Source organism: Thamnophis sirtalis, unplaced genomic scaffold, assembly GCF_051295495.1.
Source record: "Thamnophis sirtalis isolate CommonGarterSnake01/CBP01778 unplaced genomic scaffold, rThaSir2_p1.2 scaffold_14, whole genome shotgun sequence".
NCBI classification, from domain to species: Eukaryota; Metazoa; Chordata; class Lepidosauria; order Squamata; family Natricidae; genus Thamnophis; species Thamnophis sirtalis.
In genome coordinates, this window is record NW_028261394.1 from 42,822,899 (window position 1) to 42,850,665 (window position 27,767).

The window sequence follows — 27,767 nt, forward strand, 5'->3', positions numbered from 1 at the left end:
TCTGGGGGTAGCTGATTCCAAATGGTCGGAGCAGCCATAGAGAAGGCTCTTCTCCGGGGGCCCGCCAGCTGGCACTGACTGGCTGACGGCATCCGAAGGAGGCCCACCCTGTGGGATCTTATCGGCCATTGGGAGGTATGTGGTATATTATTTATATAGCCACTTCTATAACAACAAACCTATCTAATCTGTAAGAAAAAATAAATAAATCAAAGTTTCATTTTTTGCCCATCTCGAGCATAAAGTCCAGGAGGGGTTTCCAAGCACAAAGAAAAGTTTAGGCCATTTTTATATTGCAAATTCCATTTTGCTACGTGCAGCTTGTTAAATGTTATTGCTTTCCACCTTGTAAAAATAGAGAAATAAAATGCTGAACGAATGGAAAGTCCCCCTTAGATCAGTATAACAAATGGAACGAGAGGTGGAATTGCATGCGGTTTGATCCTGTACCTCCTGAGGAAGTGGACAGGATCCTAGGGAATGTGAGCTTCGGCAGCTAAAAGGTTGCAAGTTAAGGATTACCTGTACAGGTGCCTGGGGAATTCTGGGACTTGAAGTCCACACGTGCTGAAATTAAGAAGCACCAATGTAGAACAAGGATGGACATTTTCCCAGGGACTTGGTCTGCTGGAAGACTGTAGCTGATGTCATATCAAGGATGGAGCTGGAGCAATAGCATTTAGACTTATATACCGCTTCACAGTGCTTTTACAGCCCTTTCTAAGTGATTTCCAGATTCAGCCAATTGCCTCAACAATCCGGGTCCTCATTTTACCCACCTCGGAAGGATGGAAGGCTGAGTCAACCTTGAGCCTGGTGAGATTTGAACTGCCAAATTGCACGCAGCTGGCAGTCAGCAGAAGTAGCCTGCAGTACTGCACTCTCACCACTGCGCCACTAAGGCAGACACCTGTTAGGTCTGCTTTTTAGTGTTTTGTGATGGGCCAAGGAGAAGAATTGCAAGCAGGAGGTCTTCTCCTATACCTATCTGTTGTGACTCAGCAGAAGTTTGCTGTAAGTTGAGTCGGGATGCAAGATTAACAATGCAGCTGGGGCTCATTAGTGGCGTCTTCTGGTGATAAAAGGACGGATGGTGCCACGCCCTGGTTGCAGGAGTCAACGTTCATCATTCATGGTTCATCGGTCGTGGTTTGTTTGTGAGAGACACTTGGAGAAGTGATTTGATTTCTGTAACCCGGATTCAAAGAGACACTTGGAGAAGAGCTTTGCTTTCTTTTTGGACACCTGGTTTTGCCGTAAGAGATTTTTGTTTTGCATTCTGTAGTCTTCTTGTCAGAGACTTTATTTATGTTTATTTTTGGGCTCGCAGCCAGTCTGAGCCGAGGACTGATAAAGTTCTTTCCTTTTAAGTTTGTCTGCCTGTCGTCTGTTAACGAGCGAGGAAGGGGGGACAGAACACCTATCCCTTCCCAAGTCGCTTGAGTTTCACCAGACTGCCAAATTTGGCAGATGAATTTGGGGCGAAAAGGCAGTTTCCGTTCCGAACCTTATCTCAAATAAATAAATAAATAAACATCAGGCTACTGAAAAAATAATTTTGAGGCTTATGTTGGGGTGTTCTGGGTGTGTGTATGTGCAGGCTATGCGTTGCTGACCTGAATGTAGAATAGCAAGAGAACAACATCTGAAATATGTTCATGCACCCAGCTATTTTCAGGAAGTCTCTACTGAGAGGGGGAAATCAGGAACAGTATTTTCTGGTTTTCTTAGCCTGGAATCATCCAGCTTTAGTGGATGGACTACAACTCCCAGCCAGCACAAATCAAGGGCACCAGACTAATCTCATTTCTTCAAGATGCAGTAAGAGGACCAGCATAGTCATTCCTGATCTGACGCATCAGCAGATTGGGAAGATCTGATAGCGTGGACAAATTCTTCCTAATTTAGGGGTCACCAACCTTTCGGACCTCAGGGACCACTACATTCATAATTTTAAATCCCACGGACCACTAATATGATCTGCCCAATGACCTGCTGGGTGGGTGTGGCTAGGTGGCCATGTGACTGGGTGGGCGTGGCCAACTCGATGTCACGTCGAGGGGCGTCTGGCCAGCCTCTACTCGCCACTTCTCGCCTATCTGCCCAGGCTCCTTAGGGCCCCAAGAGGAAGCAGTTGCTGGAGCTAAGCAGCCACCAGGAGAAAGAGTTGGCAAAACAGCTCTGTTCAAATTGGATCTGACCGAGAAGGAGGCTCAGCGGAAGCACCTCCCTGAGGACTAGGAGCATAGGCCTTCCAAGCAGAGGGAAGATCTGCGGGAGTGCAAGGCCAGGTGCTGGTGCCTGGAGGCTCAGTGGACTGAGATGGTCAGCCAGTTCCAGGCCATGATGCAGTCCCACTGGAACAAAGCCCTCTGGCTCTTTGCCATCAGCGGTGCTTCCCTCCAGCCTTCGCCCAAAGCCCCCCACCAGGAGGCTGAAGCAGACCCTAAGTCAGAATTTCTTCCCCCCCTCCAACCTGCACAAAAAGACCCCAAAGGGGGAAACTCTCTGCAATGCACGTATTCAGCCGTAGTTTGAGTACCCCTGATTTAGTGCAATATAAAAAATGCAAATAGTTTTTCTGCGGACCACCAAAATTTTCTCGTGGACCCCCAGTGGGCCACAGACCAACAGTTGGTGACTACTGTTCCAGCCTCAATTATCCCTGGCCAGCATAACCATCTCATCTATAGAGCTGAGGTGGTGCAGTGGTTAAATGCAGCACTACAGGCTACTTCAGCTGACTGCAGTTCTGCAGTTCGGCTGTTCAAATCTCACCGGCTCAGGGTTGACTCAGCCTTCCATCCTTCCGAGGTGGGTAAAATGAGGACCCGGATTGTTGTTGGGGGCAATATGCTGACTCTGTAAACCGCTTAGAGAGGGCTGAAAGCCCTATGAAGCGGTATATAAGTCTAACTGCTATTGCTATTGCTATTGCTATTGCTATTGCTCCCTGGCGAGGATGGGAAATGTAGTCTTATAAGGCCAGTGTAATGCGGTTGGCAGATCAGTCTCGTAATGAAAAGCTACCTTAGCCTTAAGGGCAGTGGATGGAGGGACCGTTTTAAAACTATCACTGGGAACTTTAAAAAGAATAATTGGGATATCGATTTGTACAGCGGTGGCCATCAAGGTAGCTGTGACTTGGAAGGGGGGGGGGAGAAATCTATCCATCAGCCATAATGAGAAAGCTGGTTAGCGCGAACTAATCGTACCGTTTGAGCACAATCCCAACCAACACCCACGCGGTGGTGTGAGTCTCCATTGCACCCTGGTGCTACCTTCTTATGAAAATCAGTCTTATGAAATTTGTTCTTGCCTGGAACAAATTGTGAAGTTAACAGGCTGAACACCTTGGCCTCTGAAGTGTGAAAATGTCTCCACGAAGGTTGCCATCTTAAGGGAGCCGGACTTTGAGGGAGAACTTTCCAGGTCATTTCAGATGGTTCCTGAGTCTACTTGAAGTTGAGGAGGGCCCTTCTTCATCCTGTTTGAGTCCTCCTACTCATCTTTCACCTTTTACTTATCCCTACACGGAATATTAGTTTCTTTGAGGTCCATTTCTATCTCTCTCTCTCATCTTGAGCGGTGACCAGAAAAGCGGTGATCTGGGTACTTGAGAGACCGCCTCCTGCCAATTACCTCCTTGCGAACTATTAGATCACACAGATTAGGCCTCCTCCGAGTCCCATCCGCCAGTCAGTGCCGACTGGCAACTACGCGGAGGAGAGCCTTTTCAGTAGTAGCTCCGACCCTTTGGAACGATCTCCCCGTGGAGATTCGTACCCTCACCACCCTCCAGACCTTCCGCACAGCCCTCAAGATCTGGCTATCCCGTCAGGCCTGGGGTTAAAGATTATAATCCGTCCCCTCCCGAATGATGAATGTTGCTTTCACTTTTAATTACGTACTGTTTTTATATGTCATTGTGTGTACTCCCTTCCCTATACGTTGTAAGCCGCCCTGAGTCCCCTCAGGGAAAAGGGCGGCCTATAAATAAATTTATCTAAATCTAAATCTAAATCTAAAATATGCCTGTGTTCACATAACACAATGGTCAGTAAAATGAAGCCATTTTTTTTGTGTCTTCATAACACCCAACTAATCATACACTAACCAAACTGGTTTGGTTGGCATAGCATCCTAGCCATTTTTTTTTTAAAGCACAATACTAAAACAGACTAAGGACAGTAACTGCTAGTATTGTCCCCTGACCTGGTTGAATGTGTTTAAACATAGCAATAGCCATAGCAATAGCAGTTAGACTTATATACCGCTTCATAGGGCTTTCAGCCCTCTCTAAGCGGTTTTACAGAGTCAGCATATCACCCCCAACAACAATCCGGGTCCTCATTTTACCCACCTCGGAAGGATGGAAGGCTGAGTCAACCCTGAGCCGGTGAGATTTGAACAGCCGAACTGCAGAACTGCAGTTAGCTGAAGTAGCCTGCAGTGCTGCACTCTAACCACTGCGCCACCTTGCTTTAAGTTTAAATGACCTTCTAAAATTTCCTGAGGGGAAAGGGATTGGAAGGGGCTCTGCCCCAAAGTATTTAGAGTTAAGAAGGGGACATACATCATTTGCAGGAAGTGTCCTTTGGACAGGTTTAAGGCTCAATCAAACTCTATAGTTCAGAGGTCACCAACCTTTCGGACCTCAGGGACCACTAAATTCATAATTTTAAATCCCGCGGACCACTAATATGATCTGCCTAATGACCAGCTGGGTGGGCGTGGCTAGGTGGACATGTGACTGGATGGGCGTGGTCAACTCGATGTCACTCACGTTGAGGGGCGCTTTGGCTCGCCCCTCCCCTCCCAGCCACTCCTCCCCTCCCTGCCTGGGCTCTTTAGGGTCCCAACAGGAAGCCGTTGCTGGAGCTAAGCAGCCACCACGAGAAAGAGTTGGCAAAACAGCTCAGTTCAAATTGGATCTGATTGAGAAGGAAGCTCAGCAGAAGCTCCTCACTGAGGACTACGAGCATAGGCTTTCCAAGCAGAGGGAAGACCTGCGGGAGTGCAAGGCCAGGTACCGGCGCCTGGAGGCTCAGTGGGATGAGATGATGCAGTCCCACTGGAACAAGGCCCACCAGCTCTTCGCCACCACCAGTGGTGCTTCCCTCCAGCCTTCACCCAAAGCCCCACACCAGGAGGCTGAAGCAGACCCCAAGTCAGAGTTTCTGCCCCTCTGTGACCCACACAAAAAGACCCCAAAGGGGGAGACTCTCTGCAGCTAACAACACAAGTGTTCATTGCAAGAGAGCCGAGGTGGCGCAGTAGTTAGAGTGCAGCACTGCAGGCTATTTTAGCTGACTGCAGTTCTGCAGTTCGGCTGTTCAAATCTCACCGGCTCAAGGTTGACTCAGCCTTCCATCCTTCCGAGGTGGGTAAAATGAGGACCCGGATTGTTGTTGGGGGCAATATGCTGACTCTGTAAACCGCTTAGAGAGGGCTGAAAGCCCTATGAAGCGGTATATAAGTCTAACTGCTATTGCTATTGCTATCTGGCCCTGGGGCCGTAGTTTGAGGACCCCTGATTTAGTACAATATAAAAAATGCAAATAATTTTTCTGCAGACCACCAGTTGGTGACCACTGTTATAATTTGCCTGAAGATATTTTGAATTTCTGCATCTTCAGTCTTGTTGCTTGATAAACCTTACCTTTTGCCAGTCCAAAAGTTTAGGCGGGGATGGGGTGGGGAGGGGAACGTGTCAATTCTCTTCTAGAATTGCACTTCAAATAAAGCCATAAGATGAATGGTTAGTGTTCGGCTTTAGCTTCCTCTTCAAAATTTGCCTATTTTTATTTACTTAGTTTTGGATCTATTCATCATTTACATATTAGCAATCTCATTTTCTTCTTTAGGCTAGCCCACTAGCATTTTTGCACGCTTCCCTGTTCTGACTGCGAAAACTTGATGTTGCATGTAGAAATTTCTTAAGATCAGTTCAACTTACTTTTCTTTCCTTGTGGGGTAATGTAAAGTGATGCCAAAGCAAATATTTGGCATTTCCAGGGACCTAATACCTCTGTCCAAATTTCTGGCAATTGTGGTTTGGCAACCCCTTGTCATATCTCCCTTAGTCCTTCTTTTCACTGCACTGGATATACTGAATTCCTACAACCGCCTCTTCGTATGTTTTAGCTTCAACCCACCTGAATCAATCGATGATAGGGATTGATGCAAAGGCCAGATTGGGAACCTTATGTAAAGGGATCATCGTGGGTCAAAGTCAGCATTAATCATGGCAAAGCTCTCCACTTATGCTAGGAGAAACGAAATATTTGGTGTGAAAACCGGAGCGATGTGTGGAGATGAAACTCAATGCCTGTCGAGAACTTTATTCGATTTGATATCTACAAAGCTGGACATTCCCAGTCTCAGCAGAAGAGGAGAGAGAAAGGTGATTATTTCCTAAGACTACATGATTTTTGAACAGTTAATTCCAAGAAAATTATAGATCACAGTTATTGACTGGCTCACACCATACAATAAATTGGAGTTGGGTAGTTGGTGATTCAGTGTGGCCAAATATGCTAAGGCACAGTTTGAAGCCGCCATATGATGTACTTGTTAGAACATCCCGGGTTATGTGAACATTATAATCACATCCTGTTAAGCCAAGATTGAGGCGGCTGCATTGTGGGAACTTGCATTGAGTTTTGCAAGGGGAGTATATTTTGGTCTCTGTGTTAAGACCTCATACAGACATAACTCGGTTATTGCGGCTGGAACAATAAGTATCGAGAACTGTATTTGCTTTCTGTTTTAGAAGAGTTAAAAATAATCGCAAACAAGCATTCTACATATTTCCCCACTGTTTGGGGGTGGAAAACAGGCCCTTTTTTTTGCATTTAAAACACAACAGAGTTTGCCTTGGTTAAAAATACTTTTGAAAACACTTCCACATACAGCATGAAAGTGAGAAGTACATTTATAAAAGAGGGTTGAAAAAAAATCTGTCTGCATAAATCCTGGACTGGATAGGAAGGCAGAATTTATACACTGTAGTTCCCTTGGGTTTTGTCTTAGTATGTTGTAACTCAGCCAGGTTGGTTAGGAAGCCATAGTTGGCTTGGTGCAACATGTGAACCCACCAGTGGTGGGTTTCAAAAATTGTTCGAACCTACCCTGTGGGTGTGGCCTCCTTTGTGGGAGTGGCTTGCCGCCCATGTGACCGGATATGAAGATGCCGAGGACACTTGTCAGAACCACCTTAAATTACCTCACACACAGCCCTGGCATGCATAAGAATATGATGTAAACTTGTTTTTTAAAAGGCATCTTTAGGGTTAGGGTTAGGGTTAGGTTTAGGGTTAGGTTAAGGGTTAGGGTTAGGGTTAGGTTTAGGGTTAGGTTAAGGGTTAGGTTTAGGGTTAGGTTTAGGGTTAGGTTTAGGGTTAGGTTTAGGGTTAGGTTTAGGATTAGCGTTTACAGCGTGCTTCTGTCTCCGCGCTGTTGTCGCCCTGTGATGACGTCAGCTACGCGGTTTCATCGAGCGCGCTTTAGTCGAACGCGGTTTTGTGGTGGAACCCTTTGTGGAGGGTACTGCATGCCAGCTATGGCATGGATGCCATTGGTTTGCTATCATGGGTTTATATGATGTCTAAGACTTATCTGTGGATTCTTTTCCTATGCTAATATGCTGGAGCCCCCAGGGAGAAATTGAAGGGTTTTTTTCCTTTCATCTCCTGAATTTGTTGCTGACGGTGAGCTGTTCGTAACTACAATGAGATGTTCTATGACGATCAAGGCTTTAAATCCTGACGTTTGGAAAGTTTTGCTTTTAATCAAACGTCAGAAGGTTTCACTCACTTACGTTACTCCCTGTATGGCAATGTTGTATTATTAACAAATAGGTTATTATGATGGTTTTCCATTGAAAATATCAAATAAATGTAATACCGTTATTTATTTAGCATCACTTTTGAGATGGAAGGTTTATAAATTTAAACAATAAATGCTCGTCTAGAAACCAGGAGATGGTGAGTTCTATCCCGCCTTAGGCATGAAAAACAACTGGGTGACTTTGGGCCAACCACCAGGAGGCTGGGAGTTCTAGTTCTGCCTTAGCCATTGAAAGTCAGCTGGGTGACTTTGGGCCAACCACCAGGAGACTGGGAGTTCTAGTTCTGCCTTAGCCATTGAAAGTAAGCTAGGTGACTTTGGGCCAACCACCAGGAGACTGGGAGTTCTAGTTCTGCCTTAGCCATGAAAGTCAGCTGGGTGACTTTGGGCCTACCACCAGGAGGCTGGGAGTTCTAGTTCTGCCTTAGCCATTGAAAGTAAGCTAGGTGACTTTGGGCCAACCACCAGGAGACTGGGAGTTCTAGTTCTGCCTTAGCCATTGAAAGTAAGCTAGGTGACTTTGGGCCAACCACCAGGAGACTGGGAGTTCTAGTTCTGCCTTAGCCATGAAAGTCAGCTGGGTGACTTTGGGCCTACCACCAGGAGGCTGGGAGTTCTAGTTCTGCCTTAGCCATTGAAAGTCAGCTGGGTGACTGGGCCAACCACCAGGAGGCTGGGAGTTCTAGTTCTGCTTTAGCCATTGAAAGTAAGCTAGGTGACTTTGGGCCAACCACCAGGAGACTGGGAGTTCCAGTTCTGCCTTAGCCGTGAAAGTCAGCTGGGTGACTTTGGGCCAACCACCAGGAGGCTGGGAGTTCTAGTTCTGCCTTAGCCATGAAAGATAGTTGGATGACTTCAGGCCAATCACCAGGAGGCTGGGAGTTCTAGTTCTGCCTTAGCCATTGCATTTGTATTGTATTGTATTGTATTTAATGGATTTATAGGCCGCCCAATCCTGGAGGACTCCGGGCGGCTTACAGAAAAGAGGTAAATTATGAAAAATAAAGAATTAAAAAAAACCAAAGGAAACAGATTAAAACCTCACCATGCACCCAATCTCGTCAGGGCTGGACCTCAATAGCTGGGTGACTTCAGGCCAATCTCTCAGCCCAACCCAGCTTCCAAGATTGTTGTTGTTGTGGGGAACGGAAGAGGAAGAAGCCTTAGGTATGTTTTCTGCCTTAAGTTATTTATAAATAAAGTTGGGATAGAAATCAATCAAACGAATAAAATCTTAGAAAAAGCTGGATTGTTTTTTTTTTTTTTTGCAATCACCCTTCTGTCAAAGAACATGGGCTTCCTTTTTAAGCCAAGCCGGGCTGGCTTATTTATTTATTTAAAAGCTCTCTCTGTCTCTCCCCCCCCCCCCTTTTGCAGCTCGCATCCCAGACTCATCCCGGTCGAATTGCCGACAGCTTGTGAAAGAGGCTTCAACGAAGATGGCAAAATCGCCAGCACCTGCTTTTCAGTTGCACAAATGAAAGCCGCGCCTGAGAAAAACCCATGCGGAGACCTCTCGGTGGGTTGCACATGGCTCTGGAACGAGCGGAGAAGGCGAAGGAGGAGGTGGGGCCATCTTTTCCGACTGATGCTGCGATTCGAAGCGCTTCATCCTTATAAGAAGAGATGCTAATCCAGAAGTCCAATGTTTCTCCCCCTCCCCGAGACGTGGCGAACCGGAGAGTGATCCGATAGCGGATTTGAATGTGAGGAGTCGCATCCTTGCTCCTTGGGGGAAAAACAAAACAAAACACCACCACCCTTTTGCTTTTCGGTGCGAAGCGAGGCGTAGAGACTGCCTGGAGTTAAAATGCCAGCTAAAGGCAAATACTTTTTTAATGAAAGCGAAGGTTGCAAGTTGTCAGATCCCTTATACGAGAAGTATCTTTATGCAAGTCAACAACACCCACTGCTCTTCTTCCTGCTCTTCATTGTGGTCGCCTATTGCTCAACACTTATCGTAGTGCTCGTCTCTTACGATGTGAGTATGATGTGCTGAGGTTCTTAGTTTTTCTATTCTGAACAAAACCGGACTCTCTAATTTCAGATGTAGGAACCCGTTATATTAATGCAAATTCATCCATCGTTTTGCAATCCATCGTGCTTTGCATTTTCCCAAACAGCTTCCTAACCAGCAAGTTAGGGAAAAGTTGGTTTTTAAAAGATACAAAATCTGCTGGCGAGAATTTGAAGAAACGTGTAATATTATGGGGAATACTGCAAGTAAAGAATATTGCGTTTAGAGAAATGTAAACCCCTTTTAGCCCAGGAGCTTTAAAGAACTCTCTCTCTCTCAAGTTCAGAGAATGTTTTAGAAGCTTTCTCCTACAATTCCTACCTGTACATATTTGCAGCAGCTTATATTTCTAGAGAAATCAAAATGAATCTAGAATCTGTTAAATCTGATAAATGTTTCTCGGGTGCTCTGTAAGTTAAAGGAATCCTAGAACTTTAATTTTAAATGTAATAGGAATGTCAGATTATGCTTCTAGCAAGCGTGTAGATCTAACGTGATTATTTCTGAAATTCTACATTTATGTTGACACGGTTGTTGAGGTTGAATGCAGTTGTTTTAATGCATAAATATTTAGACTTATAAGAGCAAACTATTAAAAGTTTCTAGCCCAGCCAGATATCAGAAGGAAGAACGAAATGTGAAAAGACTTTCTGATTAACGCTTTCTGGGGAAACAACCGTTTGCCTGAAATGGAGTAGGGTACCATGCTTTAGTAAGAGGTTGGACTAGAAGACCTCCAAGATCCCTTCCAACTCTGTTATTCTGGTTACATGTATTTCTCTACTCTGTCTCTAAAAGTAAAAAACCACAGATAAGGGATGTGTCTGGTTGACAATCCTGGAGATGAGAGACTACAAACTATTTTCCTTTTCCAGAATATTTTTTTCTAGATATTCACCAGATCCCCTGGGAATTGCTATTCCAGAATTTCTAAAAGCGAAATATTCTGATCTTTTCTGTATCTCCAATTGAAAGGATCTAAGAGGCGGCTTAGTGGTTAAGACGCTGAGCTTGTCGATCGAAAGGTCAGCAGTTGGCGGTTTGAATCCTTAGTGGCGCATAACGGAGTGAGCTCCCATTACTTGTCCCAGCTTCTGCCAACCTAGCAGTTTGAAAGCACGTAAAAAATGCAAGTAGAAAAATAGGAACCACATTTGGTGGGAAGGTAACAGCGTTCCGTGCGCCTTCGGCGTTTAATCATGCTAGCCACGTGACCACGGAGACGTCTTCGGACAGCGCTGGCTCTTCGGCTTTGAAACAGAGATGAGCACCGTCCCCTACAGTCAGGAATGACTAGCACATATGTGCGAGGGGAAACTTTACCTTTAAGAGGTTGGATGGCAGATGATGGGAAAGACCTCCCTAAGGGATTTAGAGAAAAATTGCTGGTCTGAATAGTCCCATAAATCTGACCGGATTAAGCTAAGTTTCTTATCTGCCAAATCTCACCGGCTCCAGGTTGACTCAGCCTTCCATCCTTCCGAGGTGGGTAAAATGAGGACCCGGATTGTTGTTGGGGGCAATATGCTGACTCTGTAAACCGCTTAGAGGGGGCTGAAAGCCTTATGAAGCAGTATAGAAGTCTAACTGCTATTGCTATTGCTATTAGGAACTGGCTTCTGAATTGGTGAATTAGTTAATTAAAATTATTAGTCATTTAAAATTACTATTACTTATTATTATTACTTAAATTACTTATTATTAGTAATTTAAAATTATTAAAACGTACAGACTGCAGCAAAATCGCATAGTGGCATTAAAGCAGGAACTTAGCACAAAACCTAACCCCAAACTAACTTTTCTTTTGCTTACAGAAAAACGCCGGCGAACACCTGGCCTTCATTGTCACTGTGAGCGTTGCTCTCATCATCTTCATCATCATGTATGTTTTAGTTTACGTCGAATATTACTTTTGGTGCCAGCTGAAGCTCTTTGCGGGCGTGATCTGGATCAGCTTGCTGGCCATTGGATATGTGTCCATTTTCGACAATTCAAAACCTGCTGGATGGGAACAGGTATTTCCGTCCCTTAATGATGATGTCATCCTTGCACCCGAAAGAGACTGCCTGTCCAGCCCCCTCCCCCTGAACCCACCTTGCGTGACCCTTTTTCAGTACATCCCGATAGCTTTATACCAGTATGCATCCAAACTAGACTGTGTTGTTTCTCTGTGTGGTATAATATATGTGGAAATAGGCACAATTTTGTACTTATTGATTGATTGATTCTGTCATGTTTATCTAGTGTACATTGGAGGTGGTGACCCTTTTGAGAGCTGTATGCAATGAAATTTCATTTTAATGTATGCCGATCAGTGTACATTCAAAGTGACAATAAAGTTATATTCATTAAAGGTAGTTTAAGGACGCGGTGGCTCAGTGGCTAAGATGCTGAGCCTGTCGAGCAGAAAAGTCAGCAGTTCAGTGGTTCAAATCCCTAGTGCTGCGTAATGGAGTGAGCTCCCGTTACTCGTCCCAGCTTCTGCCAATCTAGCAGTTCGAAAGCACGTAAAAATGCAAGTAGAAAAATAGGGACCACCTTTGGTGGGAAGGTAACAGCGTTCTGTGAGCCTTCGGCATTTAGTCATGCCGGCCACATGACCACGGAGACATCTTCAGACAGCGCTGGCTCTTCGGCTTTGAAACGGAGATGAGCACCACCACCCCTAGAGTCGGGAACGACAAACACATATGTGCAAGGGGAACCTTTACCTTATGTCAGGAGGCATCCAAGCATTTATATCAGGGCTGGCTGGGGAATTCTGGGAATTGAAGTCCACGGCTCTTAAAGTTGCCAAGGGTGGACGCCCCTGTAATTTATCTATTGAGACGCACAATCTTTTAACACATGGGCTCATGACCATGGAGATGTCTTCGGACAGCGCTGGCTCTTCGGCTTTGAAACAGAGATGAGCATCGTCCCCTAGAGCTGGAAACAACTCGCACACATGTGTGTGGGGGGAACCTTCACCTTTAAGCATGGGAATAATTTAGAGCTAGTTTCACCTTTCTAAGTGCCGATATGATGTACTCAATAAAGGATCTCTTGAACCTGAACTTTTCTGAGTTCATCAATCAGAATGATGACACCTTGTTTTTTTTCCAGGTTCCATTTTTCCTGTTCATCATCTTCACCACATACACCATGTTGCCCTTGGCTATGAGAGACGCTGTCATAGTTAGCTCCTTTTCGGCCGTCTCCCATATTATCGTCCTCAGCGTTACAGCAGACTCGCAGAATCAACACACCTTGCTCCTTCAGGTAAGGCACCTTGGGGAAACCAAGGCTCTTGACCCCACCAAGTGTCTCCTCGAACATTTGTGGGAGGATCCTCTGATCACCATTACCAAAACCCAGGTGATTTCCTGCCTGTTGGTGACCACAAAGCAGGGGTGAAATCGATTTACTGCCGCTACCGCTTCACAAATGCTCGTTTCGCTTGAATGTGCCACTTCCGCGCATGCAAAGGACCTTCCGCGCATGCAAAGGACCTTCCGCACATGCGCAGAGCGTCAAATACAGGGCGTGATAATGTGGGTGGGCGGAGCATGCTACTGAGGACGCCTGCAATGTTAAATAGAAAAATGAGGGGGGAGGAATCTGCTCTGCCACGCGATTTAGATTAGCTAGAAAGCAGGAATGCCGACGATTCCAGCTAATATAAATCCCACGTCACAGCTGATCATCGGAAATACCAGTTTGCCTGAACTGGTAGCATGTTTTACTACTGGTTCGGACGAACTGGTCCGAACCAGTAACATTTCACCTCTGCCACAAAGAAAGCAAAAGTGAAGCTATACCGTGTACGGGCTCTGGGAAGTCAGGGGGAGGGAAGGGAGGTGGGGTCTTAGGGGGAGGGGGGAAATATAGTACATGTTAGATTTTAAAATAACACGATTGCACTTGTATACTGTTGCTCTTTAACTCTAGTGTTAAAATAAGACAAGCTGAATATATTGATAGATAGCAGAGATACACCGAAGGGAGGAGTAGAGGGAAAGAAGAAAGAGGGGTAGAGAGGGTGAGAGAAAGGATTGGAGGGAGGGTGAGAAGGAAGAGAGGGAGTGTATTGGGAGAGAGGAGTGATAGAGGGGGAAGGGAAGTAGGATAGAGGGGAACGCTGGAGGGAAGAACGAAAGTTGGAGGGGGGTGAAAGAAAGGGTGTATGGTGGGTCGAAGTGGTGTATTGGGCTTGTATTTTGGGGGGTATTGTTGACAAGAGGGTGGGCTGTGTTTATTGTTCAATGTTATATGCCCCGGTTATGCACAGTATATATGTGATTCTACGAAATGAAATGAAATAAAACATATTTACAAGAAGAAAGCAAAAGTGCAAATCCTATTTTTTTTAATTGAAAATTTTGAAAAAAAAACACTTTTACAAATGTTTACTTCCCTCCCCATCCCCCTCCCCTCCCCACCCAAACCCCCCTCCCCCCAACCTTCCCCCCCCTCCCCGGCTTCCCAGAACTAATACAGGGTATATAAATCTTTAACAAAAATATTCTAAAATAAACTTAAGAAAAAAAAGTTAATATCATCTTCCATTTGAGCTTTAACTCCTCTTTGCTAGGCTAGCTCTAAACAGATTATGTTATTCCTTGTTTCTTCAGTTATAAGCTATCTGGAATTTCTTAGTCCCATATTTATTTTGAGTATAGTCAGTCCACCTTCTCCATTCCGATTTATATCTCTCATTGGAATGGTCCTTGAGATATGCTGATATTTTAGCCATCTCTGCTAGGTTTGTTACTTTTAATGTCCATTCTTGAATAGTAGGCAAATCTTCCTTCTTCCAGTGTTGCGCCATCAACAGTCTTGCTGCAGATGTGCAAATCCTTGAAGTGGCTTCAGAAAGATTTAAGAAGTAAATTAAGAAAAAAAGTTTGTTACCTCCTCCCCCATCATTTCTCAAGCAATGTTCCTTTCTGGGCTATGGGGGAGGAAAGGCAGTGGAACAAATCTTCTATTAGAAAAGGTGTTAATTATACATTGTGTAAGCAGTGATATTAGAAATGTTTTCTTCTTTAAAATTAGCTAGCTTGTTGGTCCGACATACATTCTATTGACTACTTGGTCACATTTTAGGCAATTCTTTACATATTTGGACATGTTTTAACTTTAATACATGTGGGCACACATAATACACATCTATACATGCATGTAAACATAGATGTTCTGTTCTTTGTTGTATTCCAGATTGATCGTTGGATTTTCTCTCTTTCTTTGGTAATCCTGGAAGTGTCTCTTTCTTCCTTTTTTTTCCATAAGGACCTTACAAGAGGTTCCAAAGTAACGAAAGAACTATGGGTCCAGGTTAGGCCACACAGAGTTAGTTTCTATTGTAATGGAGGAATGACTTTCCACAGCCTGTGGAAAGTTTAAAGCATTTGCTGGTTGAATTGGAACGACGATTTAATTCAGAACATAGAATAACGAGTTTGGAAGGGGTCTTAGAAGACTTGTAGCCCAATTCCTTGCTCAAGCTGGAGACCCTATTCCCGTAATGACAAATCTATGGCACCTCTCTACAGGCACACGAGCTGTCACCCCAGCTCAGCTCCACCGTCCATGGATGTGTGTTGTGGCCCAGCAGGAGCCGTTGGAGCTGCCACCAGACTCCGACAGCGAGGGGCCCTATGAGTCGGCTTTGGAGGATGTGGAGGACCCTGGACAGGGTTCTGACTCCGAGCAGGGCGCAGAGAGGCTGGTTGGCCACCAGGAGGCACCTGAGCCTTGGACCAGTGGGGAGGAGACAAGGGAGTGTGATCCGGACGTCAGCAGTGGGGAGGAGCCAAGGGAGTTGTTCCTGGATGCCCGGCACCGGAGAGCTAATAGGCGTAAGGAACAGTTGCGCAGTTACAGGAGGTAATTGCACTCAGCTGGTGGTCATTAGGCTCCTCTCAAGACTATAAAAGGACTGCTTGTGCACACGCCCCTTTTGCAGGAGTCAACGTCATTCCTAACGCTGGAGAAGCTGTTATCTGTCGAAGTCTGAGTTCTTATCTGTTTGTTACGCTTGGCTTTCAGCCACCGAGGTTTTGGTTTCTTGCTAATAAAGTGCTGTGACATTCCAGTTAAGCTTGTCTCGGCATTCATTACTGGACGGAGGAGAACAGATGTGTGTTTTCCCCGACCAGTTTTTGGTCCCAGGAGGTTGCACGGGGTGGGGAGCATGGGGTGTGTGTCACACGCATTGCATTATGTGTGTGTGTGTGCACATGTGCCGGTTTTCGGCACGCGTTGACGAAAAGGTTAGCCCTCACTGTCTTATACAATTCTGGACCAATGGCTGTCCAATCTTTTTTTTAAATCCTCCAATGATGGAGCACCTACAACTTCTAGAGGGAAGCCACTCTACAGGTTAATTATTCTATCAGGACCAGGAGCCGAGGTGGCACAGTGGTTAAATGCAGCACTGCAGGCTACTGCTAGATCAGCAGTTCAGCGGTTCAAATCTCACTGGCTCAGGGTTGACTCAGCCTTCCATCCTTCCGAGGTGGGTAAAATGAGGACCCAGATTGTTGGGGGCAATATGCTGACTCTCTGTAAACCGCTTAGAGAGGGCTGAAAGCCCTATGAAGCGGTATATAAGTCTACTGCTATCAGGAAATTTAGTTCTTGGTTGGATCTCTTTTTAATGATCTTCCACCCATTCCTTCTTGTTCTGCCGTCAAACGCTCTGGAGAATAGGTTGACCCCTCCTTCTCCACGATAGCCTTCATCTTAAAATTTAAGAGGACACACGGATCTTAAATTCATCTGGAGCTTCGATTCACATCAAAACGATACATGAGTGGTGGAGTGAACCCCACAGTTCTTCCCAGTTTTTTTCCCCACAAGGCAGTGCTACATTCCAGAAAGAATATTTGATTTTATTACGAAAGGAGTGCGCACTTGAAGAAGGATAAAGGGAAATACTCCAGTGTTGTAAATGTGGAAACAATGACCCGTCAAAATATTTCTCCAGTCGTTTGCCAAGCCCTGCTTGTCTAGACAATCTGTTTTTTTAAAAAAATCAGATAAACAACTCGGCAAAACCCTTTAAGATCCACACCACTAAGGTGTGTATCATGTCTTGGAGAATGAGGTAATGTATTCCTTTCCCCCAGATAAATGCTGGGGTCACGATTGAAGCAACTCTTTTTATTCACACTTTGTTTCTTTCTTGGCAAATTTGCTGGATTTTGAGGAGTGGTGAATTTTCATGCCATCATCTCGTTTCTGAAGCACTTGCTTACTTTCAGTCCAAAAAAAAAAAGGGCCTGGTTTAATCCCTAGCCGGAAACCAAAGCAAGACAAAACTCGATTTCCTTTCCTGAGTCAATCAAACAATAATTTCAGTATGAATGAAAATATTTCGAGAGTAGGCAGCGTGGAATGCCAGCATGATAAAAGACACGAAATGAAAGGAATAGAATATTTGGATGGCAGAGAAGCAGATCTAACAGGAGATCTTGGACCATCTCTCCTGAAACTTTATTTTTTAATTAAATGTGGTAACTGGGTATGTTTGCTTTGATTTCCCCAAACAGAGCAGGTATTGGAAATGAAAGTTTAAGATCATGGTTTATTCCGAATGTAATAATTATGGTTTCCTAGTTTGGCAAAAGAAGAAAATACAATGACGTAATGACTTCTATGTGTGCTAGAAGCAAAGGATAGGATAGGATAAGATAGGATAGGATAGGATAATAGAATAGGAATAAAGAGGAGAGGAGAAGAGGAGAGGGGAAGGGAATGGAAGGGAAAGGAAGAGAAGAGAACCTTGGGACATCTAGTCCAATCTCCTGTTCAAACAGGAGACCCTATGCCATTTCAGACATAATTATCCAATTTCCTCTTAAAAACTTCCCATGATGGATCACCCACAAACTTCTGGAAGCAAGTTGTCCCACTGATTAATTGTTCTGACTTTCAGGAAATTTCTCCTTAGTTCTAGGTCTCTTCTCTGCTTGATTAGTTTCCATCCATTCCTTCTTGTCCTGCTGTTCAGGTGCTTTGGGGAAAACCTTAATCAGAACAGAGCTGGAAGGGACCTTGGAGGTCTTCTACTCCAACCCCCTGCTCAAACATGAGACCTTATACCATTTCAGACAAGCGGCTGTACAATCTCTTTTTAAAGGTGTGCTGGAGCACCAAACAACTTCTGAATTAACCACTGTTTAATTACTCTCATTGTTAGGAAGTTTCTCCTTAATTCCAGGTTGCTTCCCTCCTCGATTAGTTTCCATCCATTGTTTCTCGTTCTGCCTTCAGGGGCTTTGGAGAATAATTTGACCCCCTCTTCTTTGGGGGCAGCCCCTTAAATACTAGAACACTGGTATCATGTCATCCCTAATCCTTCTTCTCTCCAGACTAGCCATATTTCAGTGGTGGGTTTCAAAAATTGTTCAAACCTACTCTGTGGGTGTGGCCTCCTTTGTGGGAGTGGCTTCCCGGCCATGTGACCTGGTGGGAGTGGCTTGCCGCCCATGTGATTGCTATATGAAACTATGAATTAGTACTTAGGTCGGTCCAAGTAGCTATTCAGAAACTCTGGCATTTGAAGCCCGCAAGCCTTAAAGCTGTCAAGTTACAAGATCCTTGCACCCCTAACCCTTTAGGAAAAAAAAACTAGGGGTCTTCAAACCTGACAGTTTTAAGACTTGTGGACTTCAACTCTCAACATTTCTCCTCCAGTCACGTTGGCTCAGCAACTCTGGCATTGAAGCATACAAGTCTTAAAGCTGTCAAGTTACAAGATCCTTGCACCCCAAACCCTTTAGCAGTGGTGGGTTTCAAAAATTTTTGGAACCTCTTCTGAAGGTATGGCCTGCTTTCCGGATCCACTGGTGGAACCTCTTCTTACCGGTCTGGTAGATTTGACGAACTGGTTCTACCGAATAGGTGCGAACTGGTAGGAACCCACCTCTGCCATATTTGTTTTTAAAGCAAGAGTGAAGAAACTAATTCTTATATCAGTGGGTTAAGCTGAGGTTTCTCTTTGAAATCTGCTATGTTTTTTCCACCTCCAATGAATGTCTTAGCTGTTTTAGAAGTGGTAGGAAGGATGGTATGGTTAATTTGTACCATATGTATTCCATGGCAATGGGAAATTATGTGTAGGAAACCAACCCAAAATTTAATTGCCTTAGACATGGAGGTTTGTGGACTATGATGTATGATGTAGCCTGTTGTAGAAACCAATAATTTCTGGCTTACTAAAATCACAATGGTGTAGCGCAATGTGTGAACTTAATCACTGTGTGAAATCACCTGGATTAACAAATGAGCCAAGGTATCAATCACGGCTTTGGCAACAATCACTTCTTGAAGTTAATCTTAGTTTTGGAGCGGTTTCAGAGTTCGGAGACTGTGCTTCTTTTTTTTCTCCTAAAACAAAATACAGTTTCACACAAGTATTTATATTTTTTAAAAAGGTTGTACTCCCTCCTCCCCCTTTCCCATCTATCGTACAATCATTCAGGGATTTAGGGGGGGGGGGGGAGTTGAGATCAGACAAAAAAGGAAAGCAAGGAATTAAATTAGCGCCTCTTCCAAGCTGCCTACGAAATCCAGATCATCTGGATGGGCAGATTCAAAGTAGAGAGCTTTGCATTTCTGATTCGTGTTTCAAGACGAACCAACCCGTAGATCAGAGAGAAAGGACACACAACGTAACAGTCATAACTCTAAAATCCGCCATTCCTGGAACTGCAAGCTAATCTGGGAATATATGAAATCCTGGACTTATAATAGGCTAGTTAAGTGCTGGCAAATTAATAGTTGGTAGGAGTTTTTTTTCCCAAGTCTTTTGTTGGTAGGGGCTCCCCAAATCTGAACATGGTCAGTCTCCACAAACATGGTGTTGTGACTCAGCAGAAGTCTCCTGTGAGTCTTTTCGGGATGCAAGATTAACAATGCAACTGGGGCTCGTTAGTGGCGTCTTCTGGGGATAAAAGGACGGATGGTGCCACGCCCTGGTTGCAGGAGTCAACGTTCATTCATTCGCTCATTGATCCTAGGTCGTGATTTATTTGTGAGAGACACTTGGAGAAGTGATTTGCTTTCTGTAACCCTGATTCGAAGAGACACTTGGAGAAGTGCTTTGCTTTCTTTTTGTACACCTTGTTTTGCCGTAAGAGAGATTTGTTTTGCATTCCGTTATCTTCAGGCAGAGACTTTATTTAGGTTTATTTTGGGCTTGCAGCCAGTTTGAGCTGAGGACTGATAAAGTGAGTTCCTTTTAAGTTTGTCTGCCTGTCGTCTGTTAACGAGCGAAGGAGGGGGGGGACTGAACACATGGCCAACAATGAAAGGCAGTGAAGCAGCTTGAACTGAGCCCAGGTGGCACAGTTGTTAGAATGCAGTATTGGCAGGCAAACTCTGCCAACTGCCAGCAGTTCAATTCTCACTGCTTCAGGGTTGATTCAACCTGCCATCCAAAAGAAGGAGCGTTCTTCTTAAAATGAACTATTCTACTGATCCATGTGTAACTATTATTCCCCTCGCAGCTGTATTCTATTTCATAAAGGATAGTGAAACAGCCTAAGGCTTCACATGCTTGGGCTGAAGAGTCTACACCAGGGCTGTCAAACTTAATTTCATTCAGGGCCGCAACAGGGTTGTGTTTGACCTCAAGGGCTTGGTGGGTGTGGCCAGGGTGGGTGTGGCCAGCTTGACGTCACTCGTGTCGCAGCACACGGCCCTCCCAGCTCCGTTTTCGCTGGCAGAGCACTGCAGGAGGCCGTTGCAGCTGAAAATGGAGCTCGAGAGGGCTGCATATGGTCCTTCCAAGTTCCGTTTTCGCTGGCAGAGCGCTGCAGGAGGCTGTTGCAGCTGAAAACAGAGCTCGGGAGGGCTGCACACGGCCCTTCCAAGTTCCGTTTTCGCTGGCAGAGTGCTATAGGAGGCCGTCGCAGCTGAAAACGGAGCTCGGGAGGGCTGCACACGGCCCTTCCAAGTTACGTTTTCACTGGCAGAGTGCTATAGGAGGCCGTTGCAGCTGAAAACGGAGCTCGGGAGGGCTGCATATGGCCCTTCCAAGTTCCATTTTCACTGGCAGAGCGCTGCAGAAGGCCGTTGCAGCTGAAAACGGAGCTCAGGAGGGCTGCATATGGCCCTTCCAAGTTCCATTTTCACTGGCAGAGCGCTGCAGGAGGCCGTGGCAGCTGAAAACGGAGCTCGGGAGGGCTGCATATGGCCCTTCCAAGTTCCGTTTTCACTGGCAGAGCGCTGCAGGAGGCCGTCGCAGCTGAAAACGGAGCTCGGGAGGGCTGCATATGGCCCTTCCAAGTTCCGTTTTCACTGGCAGAGCGCTGCAGGAGGCTGTTGCAGCTGAAAACGGAGCTCGAGAGGGCTGCATATGGCCCTTCCAAGTTCCGTTTTCACTGGCAGAGTGCTATTGGAGGCCGTCGCAGCTGAAAACGGAGCTCGGGAGGGCTGCATATGGCCCTTCCAAGTTCCGTTTTCACTGGCAGAGTGCTATAGGAGGCCGTCGCAGCTGAAAACGGAGCTCGGGAGGGCTGCATATGGCCCTTCCAAGTTCCATTTTCACTGGCAGAGCGCTGCAGAAGGCCGTTGCAGCTGAAAACGGAGCTCGGGAGGTCTGTTCAAAGCCTTCCCAAGCTGCACATGGCCCTCCTTTCGCTGACAGAGGCACCGCAGGCCAGTCCTTCGCTGTTTCCAGGGTGGCCCTGCGGGCCAGATCTAAGCACCTTGTGGGCCAGATTCGGCCCACGGGCTTTGAGTTTGACACCCCTGGTTTACACATACACTCCCTCTGTTTTTTGCCTTTATTGATAGTATTCCGGTCTTCACTTTTATTTGAATTTTTTTTCACTGTAGACTACCTTGGTGGTCGGTGGGATGAGTTTAACAAATGAATGGGATGGATTTAAGAAACGAATGGAGCATTTTGTGGAAAATTGGTTAAAACAGCAATTGCGGAAGACATGGTAGAAGGCACTTTCTCTGGAAAAAAAAGTCTTGGGGAGGAATGGATGGGGAAGAAGAACAAATAGGTTAAAGCTTTCCTATTGCAAAATTGGAAGAAGAAAGGGTTCTTTGTTTAGCTGCGTCCAATTGTTATTATTTCTGGTGCCCCTCGCTTTTAGCCCAGCATTCTGTGCCGATGAGCCATTATGGCTTGTTCAGTAAGAGGTGGTTAGGAAGAATCTTGTGCCTGCTGCAAAAAGCAGCCTATCGTAACGGTATGGTTTTCTTTCTTTTACCCAGCTGGTGGCGAATGCTTTCATTTTCCTTTGTGGCAATTTGCTGGGGGCGTACCACAAGCATCAAGTGCAAGACGCCTCCTGGGATCTGTACCGCTATACCTTAAAATGCATCCAAGTCCAGATGAAATTGAAAATTGAAAAAAGGCAACAGGTAAGGTGGATATCCAACCATAAAAATAGCACATGTTTTTTTCCCCTGCATGGTTAATTATTAAGAGGCCATTATTAACATGCAGATAATTTATTTCGGGCAGCACATCACTCATTCCAGGTTCACTCGGTGCTCTCTGAGCTTGGTTGTTTTCTTGCAGGCGTCTCATTACCCAACTATGTAACGTTATCAGTGCTAGAAGGAGTGGGGTTTGTGGAGAGGAGGAGGAGGAGGAGGAGGAGGAGGAGGAGGAGGAGGGATGACTGTGGGGCTCCTTGATGCTCTCTGAACTTGTTTGTTTTCTTGCAGACGCTTCATTACCCAACTATGGAACATTATCAGTGCTAGAAGGAGTGGGGTTTGTGGAGAGGAGGAGGAGGAGGAGGAGGAGGAGGAGGAGGAGGAGGAGGAGGAGGAGGAGGGATGACTGTGGGGGTCCTTGATGCTTTCTGAGCTTGCTTGTTTTCTTGCAGACATTTCATTACCCAACTATGGAACATTATCAGTGCTGGAAGGAGTGGGGTTTGTGGAGAGGAGGAGGAAAAGGAGGAGGAGAAGGAGGAGGAGGAGGGGGGGGACTGTGGGGTTCTTGTTGCTCTCCGAGTTTGGTTGTTTTCTTGCAGATGTTTCATTACCCAAAATGGGTAGCATCAACAGTAGTGAATCCCACTCCCCTCTAGAACTGATGATGTTACCTAGTTGGGTAATAAGACATCTTTAAGAAAACAACAAAGCTCAGACAGATCCAAGGACCTCACAGTCTTCCTCCTCTTCCTCCTCCTCCTCTTCATAAACCTCAATTCCCTTCTAGCACTGATGATGTTACCTAGTTGGGTTAGGAAACATCCACAAGAAAAGAATCCAGCTCAAGAGACCACCAAGCAGCCCACAGTTCAACGCTGAGCTACAGATATTCTCCTTCGTTCCAGGTTCGGCAAGCCATATTGCTGCCTCCTGGGCAGCCATTAAAATGAAAACTCAGAAATATTCATGAATATTATTCTAGAATAATTCCTGAACAGCCAGGAGACCTCTCTGGAAAACATGATTATAAGTGGAACATTTGCAAACAAATGTGTGTTTTTGCACAGATTTGCAAGCATCCAAGTTGAATTGCCAACATTTGATGGAAGCACTAAGTGAATGAAGGAACACTGCATGGTCTAATGAACTTAACGAAGGCGGGGATTTGCTCTTATTAGTTAGAGTTAGGTTTATTAGATGTCTTGGGTTGCTCTTGCAACCGTCTTTCCTTCCTCCTCCTTTGGTTTGAGATCACTTCATGCTTTGAACAATTCAAATCTTCTTCTTTGCTCCAAGGAAAGCTTGCTTCTGTCAATCCTGCCAGCTCACATATCTATGGGAATGAAACTTGCCATCATCGAGCGTCTAAAAGAAACCAACGATATGAAAAAGCATGATAATAATTTCCACAACCTGTATGTGAAACGGCACCAGAATGTCAGGTAAATTTTTGGATTTCTGTAAGATGATTTCTGATGATTTAAAGCGGACCAGCCCATGTAAGGCTGTAAATTAAGATGATGAAATGAGGATGAGTCAGCAGAGGCATCGCCACTTTAAGAAGCTGGGTTATTGCCACTTTAAGAAGCTGTTTATATAAAGGAGGCCAGAGAGGGCGTATCTCTCTCTCTCTCTCTCTCTTAGTGTATCTCTCTCCTTGTGTCCAGTATCCATTGCTAAGTTCTCCATGTAGTGTTAAGAAGAAGATTGCTTGCTTGTCAGGTATTTGACTACCACGCGTATTTCTGTATATGTCTTGTATATAAACCACTATTAAACATCTAAGTCTCTGTGTGCCGTGTTTTGCTCCTGGGTTGCCTCCTAATAGTAGTCATGCTGCAAACACTCTGACAATTTCCGAGACTCGTATTTCCCTCTGGGGTCAGTATTTTAAAGAGGCCACCAAGTTCTTGAGGTTTCCTTGAAGGGATCACAGGTTCTTCAAGCTGGACTTCGCATAGAGCAATCCCAGACTTGTCATATTTCTTTCTCCTTCCTTTAGCATCCTGTATGCAGACATCGTAGGATTCACTCGCTTGGCAAGTGACTGTTCTCCAAAGGAGCTAGTGGTAATGTTGAATGAACTCTTTGGGAAATTTGACCAGATTGCAAAGGTGAGTCAATTCTGGGAATTGAAATTCCCCACATTTTCAAGTTGTTGATGTTGAGAAAACAACTCACCTATTGAGTGACTGTAGACATTCTGGTTGGTAAACAAGCATTACCATATTTTTTGGAGTATAGGACGCACCAAGATTTTGAAGAGGCAAATTTTTTAAAGAAGTTTTTGCACTCTGCAGACCTCCCCAAAATGGCCCATTTTTTGTGAAAACGGGCCCATTTTTTGTCAAAAAACGGGCATGAATAGTCTTTAGGAGGCTTGTAGAGTGCTCCTGGGGGGTGCCCGCCCCCCAAAATGAGCAAAAAACAGACTGGTTTTTACGAAAACAGCCCATTCCCCCCCCCAAAAAATGACCATGCAGAGCATTTAGGAAGCTTATAAAGTGCTCCTAGGGGCTGGGGGGGACGGGACAAAATTGAGCAAAAAGCCCGACCCATTTTTCACTCATTTCTGCCCTCCCCAGCCCCCAGGAGCTCTCTAAAAGCCTCCTAAAGGTTATGCATGGCTATTTTGGTGAAGAGGCAGGGTTTCAGGAGCCAAAAACATGCTGTATTCAGTGTATAAGATGCACTCAGATTTTCAGCCTCTTTTTTGAGGGAAAAAGGTGCGTCTTATACTCCGTAAAATATGGTGTTTATTTTTTTATTGTGCAGTCTCACAACAACCTTGTGCATGGTTTAATAAGCTATCCGTTTAAAAACCACGGTGTCGCATAGTTTGGCAGTACAGGTACCCCCTCCACTTACGACCACAAAGGACCCCAACATTTATGTTGCTAAGCGAAACATTTGTTACGTGATGTTTTGCCCCACTTTACGACTTTTGTTGCAACATTTGTTAACTGAATCGCTGCAGTTAAGTTAGGAACATGGCTGTTAAGCCACTGTGGCTTCCTCGTTGACTTTGCTGGTCAGAAGTTCGCAAAAGGGAATCACAGGGCCTCTGGAAACCGTCATAAATATGAACCAGTTCTAAGCACTTGAATTTTGATCACGTGACGGCAGGTTGTAAGTGTGAAAAATGGTCATGGGTGACTTTTTTCAGTGCCATTGTAACTTGGAACAGTCACTAAACGAACTTGATGTAAGTTGAGGACTACCTATATAACAGTCATTGGCTGCATGTGGATAATTTTAAATTTGCTTGAGGCAGCCAGCAAGATTTTCCACTGCTGTTGTCACTTCTCAACGAATGGCTGTAAGTGACTGTAACTGCCTTGCATTTTCTGTGCTTGAACTAATAGTGGGATTCAGCCGGTTCGCGCTGGTACAGTTGAACTGGTTTTTAAATTACTCCCACCCCGCTATCAAAAAGGATCCTGGGTGCTGCGCTGCAATGAAGAAACGGGCAATGGAGCGGCCAGCATGTGGGAAGGAGAAAATCGCTTTCCTCTTTCCCGTGTACCAGCCGCTTTGTTTTCCCATTTCTCCATTGCAACGCAGCGCACAGGATCCACTTTGATAGCGGGGTGGGGGTAATTTAACAACCAGTTCGACTGAACCAGTGCGAACCGGCTGAATCCCACCACTGGTCTAGAAAATAGGGGTCAGGTTTGCAATCACTGGAGTCACATGTGGCAGAATTGGAGGACGCCGTCACCCGACAAATGCGTGCCCGACAACAGCGCGCCGACAAAACCACGGCGATAAAACTGTGACGTCGACAGCGCGCCCACAAAGGCGCGCCGACAAAAGAGCAGCAACAGAAGCACGATTACGGTTAAGGTAAGGGTTAGGGTAAGGGTTAGGTTCAGGGTTAGGTTTAGGGTTAGGGTTAGCTTTAGGGTTACCTTTAGGGTTAGGTTTAGAGCGCGCTTCTGTCGGCGCGCTGTTGTCGGCGCGCTTCTGCGCTCATTCGTCGGCGCGATTTTGAACTCACGTTTTTTTTTCTCACGGTTTTGTCGGCGCGCTTTTGTCCAGCGCGCATTTGTCGGTGAACCGGAGGACGGGGATGGGTCATACCTCCCAAGACAGTCAACCTGACCCTGGGTTTGAATCTTAAATTATTTGAATCTCACCACTGGCTTGAACCCCAGATAAATTGCAAATGAACCATCCTGTGCCTCCCCCGTTATTTTTTTGGAATACAGAAAAGTCTTACTTCGGATGAAGAGATGACAGCTGATCTGTTTTCTCCCTGCAAAAAAGCCTATAATTTGCACTGCTTAAAAAAAAATGCCGGTTAATTCATATTTGCCATGCTCAGTGACTCATGGGCTATTTTTTTGTGTGTTTTGTTTTGTAGGAAAATGAATGCATGAGGATCAAAATATTGGGAGACTGTTATTATTGCGTCTCGGGCTTACCTGTGTCCTTGCCGATACATGCCAAAAACTGTGTGAAAATGGGCCTCGACATGTGTGAAGCGATAAAGTAGGTACTTTAAAAGAGTTAGTAAATTAGAAGTGGTGATGCCGGAATATATAATGTAGCAGTATGATAGATAATAATAGGGTCTTGTAATCCTCTGAAAGGAGAAAATTTCTTCCTCCTGTGATTGTACCAGTGCAGTTTTTTATATTTATTGCTCTGTTAAATATCCAGATGTAAAATCAAGGAGTTGTGCAGTTAGTTTACACTGATTTAATCTTTCGTGGCAACTTTAAGACTTGTTGACTTCAACTTCCAGAATTCCTCAGCCAGCTGTTCTGACCGAGGCTTCTCAAGAGCCTGAAGCAAACTCCTTATCCCGACAAAAAACCTCTTTTATTAATTGACTGTGAATTCTTCCCTTTCACATCCAGCAAAGTCTTTCAAGGGAGGATTTACAGTCACAGACCTTATCTGGCTTGGAGAGCTGCCAGGCCGATCTCTGCAAAACTTGGCAAGGAGTCTCGGAGAGTCGCGAACCAATTAAGCCCATGCCTGTCTAGAGAAGGGACAATCAAATGACTTTCCATCTTGTCTTCCACACTGGAGCACTTATAATTTTTTATTTTTTTTATTTTTGCAGGCAAGTAAGGGAAGCCACAGGGGTGGACATCAACATGCGAGTTGGCATTCATTCCGGAAACGTACTTTGTGGGGTGATCGGACTTCGGAAATGGCAGTACGATGTGTGGTCTCATGATGTCTCCTTAGCCAACCGCATGGAATCTGCCGGCATCCCTGGGTAAGCACCTGAAGTCATTCCAGGGTATGGCGTTGTGATGGCAAGTAGTGGAAATACAGAGCAGTTTCCCAGCTGAGGTTGATTTACTTGGGTTTAGTCCAAGGATGCAGAATGTTTGGGGGATAATCTGATCTTTCGGTTGGTTGCGAGATTTCACCGTGACATTAGAGCAAGAGTCTTCAAGACGAGACATTCTGGGTTCATCTTTGGGAAGCAAAGCACCCTTAATTAACTCTTTCCTCTGGTGCAAAAATAGCCTAAATTTTCCCATCA

At 45.2% G+C, this 27,767-nt stretch overlaps 1 protein-coding gene across 1 annotated transcript in view; it reads left to right on the forward strand.

Moving 5' to 3' along the window:
- The window catches only part of ADCY7 (adenylate cyclase 7), a 91,986-nt gene that overhangs the window by 20,488 nt on the left and 43,731 nt on the right, over positions 1-27,767 (forward strand). Inside the window, exons 2-9 of the mRNA XM_087729051.1 lie at positions 9,229-9,832; positions 11,683-11,883; positions 12,974-13,129; positions 22,088-22,237; positions 23,558-23,703; positions 24,264-24,375; positions 26,628-26,755; positions 27,336-27,494. Of these exons, the coding sequence (XP_087585177.1) occupies positions 9,662-9,832; positions 11,683-11,883; positions 12,974-13,129; positions 22,088-22,237; positions 23,558-23,703; positions 24,264-24,375; positions 26,628-26,755; positions 27,336-27,494 (1,223 nt within the window). The 5' untranslated portion in view covers positions 9,229-9,661. The remainder of the gene's footprint in view (positions 1-9,228; positions 9,833-11,682; positions 11,884-12,973; positions 13,130-22,087; positions 22,238-23,557; positions 23,704-24,263; positions 24,376-26,627; positions 26,756-27,335; positions 27,495-27,767) is intronic.